The following is a 9,993-nucleotide window of genomic DNA, read 5'->3' as shown; positions in this document are numbered from 1 at the left end:
CCAGCATTTCCAATTATAGCATTCAAAGAATGTGTTTCATAAAGCGTTTATCAATGTTAGTTTTTTTTTATTTGTGAGTTCACACAGTGTCTTCATGTATGATTGTTTCTAGGTCACAGTCTTGTTTACATGTTTGGAAGGACAAAAAATAAATTTATTAAATGACGTGCTGTTCTGATTTTAAATTTGTGCATTTTAGGTTTTTATTTATCCAGACCTTTCGGAATAAAATGTTAATTAAAAGTTTCTTAAAGTCCCTTTATATACATTAAGTCATGGCATGTCAAATGTAAAATTAAGATTAATTAAGAACATTTACAGTACTTGAGATGCAAATTGAACTATGAAATATGAAGTCTTGTTTTCAGAGAAATGGAACCAAATTAAGAGAGTTTATTCTTAAAACAATAATAAACATCTGTCAATGTGGTATGAAACTTGTTTTCCCTTGAATGAAGTAGATTTTTCTAAACCTGTTGGATATTTGTTCTTGTTTTAATCATCAATTCACTTAATTTTAATCAAAATAAATCAAGCATAAAACAAAGACTCAATTCTATGTCATTCTGTTTCTCTATGCCTGTATCTTGATTTAATCATCTTTATACATTTTCACTGGTAAACAAGATAAAAATAGTGATGAACACTTTTTTGCACAGTGATCAGATGGTATAATGTTATTTCCCAATTCTAGTTGGGTATTCAAGCCATAATTAATTAACTGTTGGATAGATGGAGAGATCTGTTGGAATTCTATTTTTAAACTTTGATATTAGCATGCTAATACAAGACATTTACATTTAAAGACCATAATGAAGTATTGTGCTCCATTCCATTTATTCCTTGCATTTTCTTTACCTGGTCTTAAAAATTCCTTCATAAAACCTGCAGAGACACAGATGGTCGGTTATGTGACCAGCAGGTGGCAGTAAATATCTGTAAGTGGCTGAAAGATGTGTCCATTAAATAAGTGTCCATTAATGTCACATTCTAGAATAATAAATTATGTATTAGATTACTACTTATAGGCCCTAAGTAGTGCATGTCAAGGTATCTGTCATACAAGTGAAGTAAAGTGCATTTTGTAATTCTTAAAACATGCAATAATTTAGTTCAATTTGACCCTGGTGCAGTGAATTATGCCCCAAATCAGAAGACTGTATATTGTTTTATTTAACACAGAGTGCACTTTCTCTTTGTAACACTGCTTGTGTGGTAAACCTCTTTTGTGGTGTTGCAAAGGTAGTTGGCTGCTGGCGTTGGTCGAGCATGTGCTAAGAGAATCAATAATTCAAACGCAAAGTCTAATTTCCCTGCTTAGCCTGTCATATGAGTATCTCCCTCGGCCAGGAAAAAAACACTCCCAGTGGAGGCTGCTACAATTTTTCTAACCCCAAACATTTATTATTTGCTTTATTTATTGATTTCTCTGGTTTAAAAATGGTGGATGGTGACTAAAATATAGAACACTTATTATTATTGAACATGATAAGTGTTCCCCCATCGATTGCACTTTATTCATAGCACCTTTAACCTCCATGGGTATTTATTCAATCCATGTAGTTTTTTCTTATATTTCTTTTTTCTTTTGAATCTTTATTTAGCTATTTCTAAAAGCTCTAATATTACATGTGTCCTTATGAATACTGAAGATACAAAAGTCATATGTCGTACATAAGAAATACATCTATGAGAGCATAATTAATACTTTTTAATACTTTAATACTGTTAAACCATGCACTAATGATGTCAATCAGACAGAAACATATTTACAATTAAGTTATTCTAATTATTATTTTATTATTATAGTTACCATTTTGTGTGTACAACAATATAATAATAATTTGTTTTTTAAAAATTATATTTTCCAATATTGTATTATATATTCAGTCTGTGTGCATTGAATTTATTTAATACACGAGTTTCACAATTTGAGTTGAATTACTGAAATAAATGAACTTTTCCACGACATTCTAATTTATTGAGATGCACCTGTATATATATATATGTTTTATTATATTTATATTTTTTCTTAATTTTAAATTATTATTGTTGTGTGTACATTTATATATAACAACTATTGTGATAATAAATTAAATGAAAATTTTAAATTAATTATAAAAATTAATGAATAAAAATAAATGAACAACAAAAAATACAAATAACAGCTTACCCTTCTGTCTCCTATAGGCTAAAATGCATGTTTCCTATATAACTTTAAACAACAACAAGGGGAATGAAATAAGAAAGGCAATAAAAATGGCTGAACCTTCATGGTTTTTCATTCTTATCTCCTGGTTGTTTATGGCTGAGCTGTGTGTGGTCATAAATGATGGACCTAAATTACACTGCAGCTCATGTTCACGTCATTTTCTTTTCTGTTTGCTCGTCTGGGAGCTGTGAGATGATTGTGGCTCTGAATGTGTTCTCTTGTGTATCTGAGTGACTGACCTTTGGTCGTTGATTTTACAACTCTGAATCTGTCAGTTTTACCTTGGGAATGGCCTCCAGAGCATGTTTTTTTATCTGTTGTGTCATTTTTATAGTGGTTTAAAAAGTAAAAAAGACCTTCTGTGTCAAGGTATGTGCTATTGCAGCTAAAATATCTGTATATTTTATCCCATACACCCCAGCTCACCCTGCCCTTTGAATTTTTTTGTGGATGCAGTTTGCCCGAGATGCTCGAGTGCATTTAAGATATTAGCTTTGACTGCAAAACCACACGATCGTGTCCGAGTAGCCCAGGGTGTAATCACAGAACTGAGCTCATCTGCCCCTAATAATCCAGCAGTCCGACTGCATCCACCTCAGCCCTGTTTCCATGGCAACATGCCATCCTAAAGAAACAGGAGTGAGGAGGTATTCACCTCCGAGGGCTGAGACCACTGTGCTGCCACGACAAGCCCCACTCCCTGTCCTGTTGCATTATCATTGCAAGAGATAAAAGGAACTACACAACATTAGCGCTGCTGTCCCATCTAACTGAACAACACAAGAGCAGCCTGACTGTATTTTTATTGGTCTTCAGTCTTTTAAAGAGTTAAATGAAACTTGGAAAGTCAGCCTGGGTAATTGATACTGTGCGCAATAACCTGTGACTGCAGTCATGGTCATATATTAACCTTAAGCATGTACATGAACTACTGATCTAAAAAGCATTATATAATATTTCGATAATGACTTGGTAGTAAAAGGAAAATGTAATAAATGTAATAAAGTGTGACCTATTGTACAAGTTTATTCCTATAATCATAAACTAATTAGTTATTTGTAAAATTAATATTTGTCAAAATATCAATCTATCTATCTATCTATCTCTGTCTGTCTGTCTGTCCATCAGTCTTTCTATCTATCTGTCTGTCTATCGTTCTGACTGTTATTCTATATTCTGTATATCTATGTCTGTCCACCAGTCTATCTATCTATCTATCTATCTATCTATCTGTCTGTCTGTCTGTCTGTCTGTCTGTCTGTCTGTCCAAATTCACAAATGAGAGTGTCCACATTGCCTATGTATTTGTAATTAATGTGGATATAAATTAATATTAATTTAATTTATATCAAATAGTTAAAAAGATTGTATTGATATAACCAATATTATTTATAAAAGACGTGTGTATATTTCTATATATATTTGCTTTAATCAGTGTGGATTTAATAAGCGCAGCTGAGTCGCGTTCAGCATCCCATGCGTTCTCACGCAGAGTTCACCTGTAACTGGAGTGATGACGTGTCAGAGCACGCAGGGGGCGTTCCGCGCGAATGCGGGTGCAACAGCTCTCCGAGCAGTCATTACACACGGACTGAAGTACCACTAGTGTTCACCACACCCTCGCTGTCTGTGTAGTGCGTAAAGAAACAGATATTCGCCGAGAAACAAACGGACACGTTCAATCTCATGCCACTGAATTCTGAGGAGTCAAAGATGATTTCCAGCTTGGATGTAGCGTCGGTCTTCCCACGGTGAACATCGCTTGTTTTAAGGAGAACACACAGTTGTAGGACACTTGAAAGAGCCTCAGTGCTTTGATTTGTTTGTAGATAACCGTTATCTACTTCACGCGCAGTGTTAATACGGACGAGCGCGCGCAGAGCGGACACTCTTCACATGCTGAGCCATGGAGACGCAAACTTCAGCAAAACTTCACACCTGCCTGTCAATATTAACATGTCTGTGCTGTATCTCAGGTAGGCTGCTTCTACACCGCTACACGAACTGTTGCTGTGTGCGCTGGGAATGTAAATACTTCATGTGTTCACATACTGGATATATATGCTTAGGTATAGCCTACTTGAGTTCAGTTTCATTCAGGCTGTTTTTAAAGTCAAACGATTAAAAAAAATTACAAGCCAACAGTACTGATAATATATATATATATATATATATATATATATACATATATATATATATTCATGTTATATATATTCATGTTATATAAACATTAATATTTCTTGCTTTTGTTTGTTGTTTACAGTCTACAAGAATAAGAGCAGACATAATAAGAAAATTAGGCCTTTAACTAACTATAAAATTAGTTAAATATATTATATATTCCTCCCACTTGGTAAACTAAGTTAGTAAATACACATATATAGTACCACATTAATAACATATATAATGCACATATATAATACCTTAATAACACATTTATAATACTCACACGGACTGAAGTACCACTAGTGTTCACCACACCCTCGCTGTCTGTGTAGTGCGTAAAGAAACAGATATTCGCCGAGAAACAAACGGACACGTTCAATCTCATGCCACTGAATTCTGAGGAGTCAAAGATGATTTCCAGCTTGGATGTAGCGTCGGTCTTCCCACGGTGAACATCGCTTGTTTTAAGGAGAACACACAGTTGTAGGACACTTGAAAGAGCCTCAGTGCTTTGATTTGTTTGTAGATAACCGTTATCTACTTCACGCGCAGTGTTAATACGGACGAGCGCTCGCAGAGCGGACACTCTTCACATGCTGAGCCATGGAGACGCAAACTTCAGCAAAACTTCACACCTGCCTGTCAATATTAACATGTCTGTGCTGTATCTCAGGTAGGCTGCTTCTACACCGCTACACGAACTGTTGCTGTGTGCGCTGGGAATGTAAATACTTCATGTGTTCACATACTGGATATATATGCTTAGGTATAGCCTACTTGAGTTCAGTTTCATTCAGGCTGTTTTTAAAGTCAAACGATTAAAAAAAATTACAAGCCAACAGTACTGAGTAATACTGTACACATTTAAAAGTGTTATAAAATGGTTCACCTACACCTTCCACAGAATATATAAATACAGACAAATACATTTAGACCACTTAACTTAATGATTGCTATCGGGATGTGAAGAGACTTTCAACCAGCATAACAAAAAATGTTTCTGAAGACAATCACCTATTGCACCTTTAAGCTGCACTTAAAATGTCTATATGTCATTGTTTTAAGTTACAAAATATCAGATAAAGTGGTATTTCTTTAAAAAAAAAAATAGAAAGCTCATTTTCCAAGCAAACTATAAAAGAAATTTTTTAAATTTTAAACGGATTAATTGTTTAAAATAAAAGGAACAGTTCATCTAAAAAAATGAACATTTCCTTAAAAAACGTTTCTTTATTTGTTTCTTTATCAGAACACCAGTGGATCGAACAGCTCATAAAAAAATCTCAATAATCCACAAGTAGTCAACACAACTCCAGTAATGAAGTGTGAAGTGAAGTCTTGTGAAGTGAAAAGCTATGTGTTTGTAAGAAACAAATCCATAATTAAGGCATTTTAACTTGAAACCATGCTTCTGGCTAAAATATGAATCCTCTGTCCATAATGTTGCTTTCTTCATTCAGAAAGCCATCTCATCTGAATCAGGAGAGAAATCTGCACTGATAAAGCACTGTTTACAAGTTAAAACAGTCTTTTTCATTAGAGGAAGCGTGATTATGGATTATGGACTCTTATTTTGGCCAATAGTGATGGTTTAAAGTTAAAATGCCTTGATGAAAGCACTTTTGGGTGAACTGTAAGACAAAATGTATTTGGAAACTTTCATGTGATGAACTACACCTTTGTGAACCTGAGATGATCCACTAAAACTCACCTTGAGAAATAATTGCAAATATGTGGAACTATCAAAAAAGCTCCCGCATCATGTGTTTGCCTTTTGATTTGATATTTTATCTAATGCAATGACATTCAAATGTTTTAAAGTGTGACTTACCGTAAGTGTCCAAATACTTTTTGGGGTCATTGCAGCTAGAACTGGAGTTTTTCCATTTATGCCATGTTGGTTAGGGTTTGAGATGTGGGGTGTGTTGTGTATCAGGATGTCCCATATACGGAAGTGAGAGGACTCCCTCTCCCAGTGCTGTGTCCCTAGAGGAAAGTGCTCAGTGCGGTCTGGGGTCATGAGAAAACTAGTGGGCGACTTTCCCAACTCTCTTCTTGGCCTATTGCATTCTTGCAAATACACACACACATATGCATAATGACATTATAATCCATTTATAAAAAGATGTGACATATCCTCTTGGAGAGGTTTTTACATTACATGGCTTGTAAGTTGTACAATCAATTGTCTTTTGACGTGCCATTGTGACTTTGTGTTGACAAATTTTCTTTTGAGTGATTTATTTATTTATTATTATTTTTTTATTGGAAAAGATTATGATTCATTCAAGTCCTAGAGCAGCTTAGAACACCAGTGTTTTTGCATCCATTCATCATTCAATTTAACTTGATATGGTGTAGTGGCAGGTTGTCGTGCCGATGTGTCATTTTAATCTATACTGAGCTCATGCAGGGTGACGTTGTGTTGATGCTTTTATGCTGCTCTCTATCTGGTCTTACAGGAATCTGTGTAACAATTCATGACTATAGAGACACTGAGGTCAGACGCAGAGACTCCTTCCTGTCAACTCTTGAAGGCACGTACAGATTCTCACTCATACTAATATCTCTGTGGAAGAAACAGAAGAGCAGAGTTTAGCATGACGTATTTCAGAGGGAACACCTATGTCTTTTTCACTAACAACCTACAGTCCAGTTTAACCAAGCCATATTTAAATTAAGGCAAATTGCAATTTTTGGGGCATCTTTGCACAATTTCCTAATTTGCATAATTCCTTAAGTGAACGCTGAAACAACGCAGACAGCGTGTGCAAATGAATGTCAGCGGGTGCAATTAATTTTTTGTGAATTTCCATTGTGTTTTGTAAAGGGGCTTGCATATCGTTATATGAATCCAATTCATTCAAAATCATATTCATATTGCATTCCTATTACCATAATAACATTGATTCTCCTTACCTTGCAATCCAACGAGAAAACTAAGAATTATTATTATTTTTTTGATAGCAGAGCATCAAAACTATTGACATGAAACTAAATGAATCCTGAAACTCCAGTTAATGCAACTCAGGAGAAGAGTAATCTTGGAGAGCTAGCTGAGCTTCTGTAGAGGAAGTGACAGAGTAATTACCACTGCTGAAATCCAGTGTAATCTCATGTGGCCGGTCAGGAATCATACAGTGCTGAAATGCAGTGACAGCAAAATACTGTCTGTCTTCAGATTGTCTTATTATACCTGGAGTTCTCCCTTTGCACTGTAAGAAATGTTTTAAAATCGTATCTTCATATGGTAGAATCTTAATTTTTATTCTAGTGAAAAATATTAGTTAACATTACTGAATTATTATACAACCTAGTACTAACTACATCAGGAAACAGTCATTTTTAAGATTAAAAATATATATATATTATTATTTATTTGAGAATTTTTCTCTTTAAAGCAGAAGCAGAGGCTTTGTGCCAGAACCTAGTGCACTGCCTTGCTACCTTGCTATTAGGCAGCTGCCTACTAAGGCAGCATCTTAACTTCATATATGACTGCTTTGGAATGCTCCATATTTTCAGCAGCTCCATGCAGCACATAAAAGGCTATTTGCATGGGAGACTGCAGGTGATCAGTTTCTCAAGGAATGGCCATTATTTAGTTTTAGAAATAACCGTTGTATTTGACACTGCTCTCGAAAAAGTGTTTAGCACATACTGCTACCTTAATGCCTATTGGCCTACTGAGAGGTCTGTTCTTGTTAAGCCTCAATCGCTGATCAAGAGTTTCTTTGGGTAAAATGGGTGACTTTGGGGGTCACAGTGTGTTGTATAGCTCTCCTGCCCCCGAAAGAACACCTCTTTCTTCAGAGAAATAGCCTGACACAAATATGAGCAAGAAGAAAAATGTGGCTTGTTATAGAGAGAGAGTGCGAAAAGAGTGAAAATCAGAAGTGAGCTGTCACTGAGGTTATGCCCACCTGTCATCCCATCAGCCATTAGAGGACAGAAAGCTTTACTTTACAGCTCATCAGCACTACTTCAGCTCCTGTGGCCGGGTACAGCCTCAAAACCTCATTACTGTAAGAAAAAAAAAACACCCTGCACACAATCATTTATAACCTTTGAGAACAGTCATCTTCACATATAATTACATACTCCTACTTCAGACTTGAACGGAAAGGTCCTGAACCTGTGTTTACATTCTGGTGACTATAACAATAATTTTGGTGCAGCTCTCATTATAAGCTGTAATTATAGACTCTCAGAGGGAGTGTTAGGATCACTGGCGCACACCAGTGTTTTGGAGAGCTAAGACTTCATTATGATAATGACAGCTCGGAGGTAAAGACCCTCTGTCTCGCTGGTTTTATCCTCCCATCGGGCTTTCAAAGACAAGACGCACACAGTCAGAGCTGTTCTCACCATCAACTAAAATGAGTGTGAGCATTGATTTAATTTGCATGTTGTTGTTTTAATTCTCCAGTCCATTCCATTTGTTCCCACTTCAAGACTTTGTGATTTACAGGAAAGATATTACTGTAATTCAATCAAGGGTGCCAGGAGGATGGGTTGATCCTGAATAACGCATTTAGTTTAGTCCAGTGTGATTTACACGAATCCAAAGCAAACATTAGATTTGGTCTCTAAAGTTACACTGACCGAGTGGCCATTGCCCCACACGAGCAGTAACGCTCTAAATAGGGAGGGGATTGATTCGGGGGCCAAGTAGTGGTTCAACGGATCATAAATTTCACGGTTCAGATCATATTACGGTTTTTGAGCCAAGGATCGGATCGTTTTTCGGATCAGCAAGATAAAAAATCTAGAGAAAAAATCTATGTAACTTTGCTTTCCAAAAGTACGATACCACAGCAAAAACTCTTAGCCTAAGAAAGTTCAAACATTATTAAAGAGACAAGTGAACAGCCAGTAAAAATAAGTACAAATAGGCTACACAAATTACAAGCATAGATAAATACAACAGAACAAAGTTACAAATAAGTTCGGTAGTATTCAGATACAGAAATTTAATAATTAAGTGTGAAATAAAACTGCATAGTGTTCACTGTATAAATTAAAAAATAGATTAATCTTTGTCAAAAACGTGTTTTGTGGTTTGATGAGCATAATGACAGCAGCAGGTATTATTAGGCTGCTGCCCCTTTAAGACCTGATGCATGGATCCAATATAGCCTAATGATACACATCCGATTTCTTTTTCAGCTGTTCTCGTTCACTTAAGACACAACACACTGCATTTGCCACAATGATTGTCGAGATCGGTATTTTGTCATACTTTTATGTGTATATGCATCTGTTCAAAGGCAAGGAGTGAATGAGATAGGAAAGATGGTTCAGTTCGGTGTTTGCGCGCAGTCAAACGTGCCTCTCTGCATGTGCGAGGTTCATGTTTGTGCGGCTGTGATAGAAAACAGCGCGCGAGTAACAAATCGAGTTCCATTTCGGCTTCTCTTTCACTAGAATGGTTTAAAATCGCTTGCGTGTGTAAACACATACAATTGATAAACTTTCATTCTATTATGGTTAAATTTTGCAATTAATCCACGGATCACATGCGTGCCGAACCTTGCAAGTAGGGCTCGCTGCAGCCTGCGGTGGACATCCAACCCCGCCCACATCCACGTGTGACGTCGGAAGTCACGCCCATC

The 9,993-nt window shown here is 36.1% G+C and overlaps 1 protein-coding gene across 2 annotated transcripts in view; it reads left to right on the top strand.

Moving 5' to 3' along the window:
* The first annotated feature begins 4,676 nt into the window (after nt 1-4,676).
* esama (endothelial cell adhesion molecule a) overlaps nt 4,677-9,993 on the top strand; it is a 38,987-nt gene continuing 33,670 nt past the window's right edge. The window contains exons 1-2 of one of the 2 annotated variants that reach the window (XM_016561361.1): nt 4,677-4,826; nt 4,931-5,051. In XM_016561361.1, coding sequence (XP_016416847.1) covers nt 4,982-5,051 — 70 coding nt within the window. In that variant the 5' untranslated portion in view covers nt 4,677-4,826; nt 4,931-4,981. Of the gene's footprint in view, nt 5,052-9,993 lie in introns of both variants that reach the window. The other variant, XM_016561360.1, reaches the window with a different exon arrangement.

The sequence above is a fragment of the Sinocyclocheilus rhinocerous genome, unplaced genomic scaffold (assembly GCF_001515625.1).
Source record: "Sinocyclocheilus rhinocerous isolate Xijiao unplaced genomic scaffold, SAMN03320098_v1.1 scaffold708, whole genome shotgun sequence".
In the NCBI taxonomy this organism is placed as follows: Eukaryota; Metazoa; Chordata; class Actinopteri; order Cypriniformes; family Cyprinidae; genus Sinocyclocheilus; species Sinocyclocheilus rhinocerous.
The sequence above is the reverse complement of the archived record's forward strand: the minus strand, read 5'-3'. Positions and strand labels throughout refer to the sequence as shown.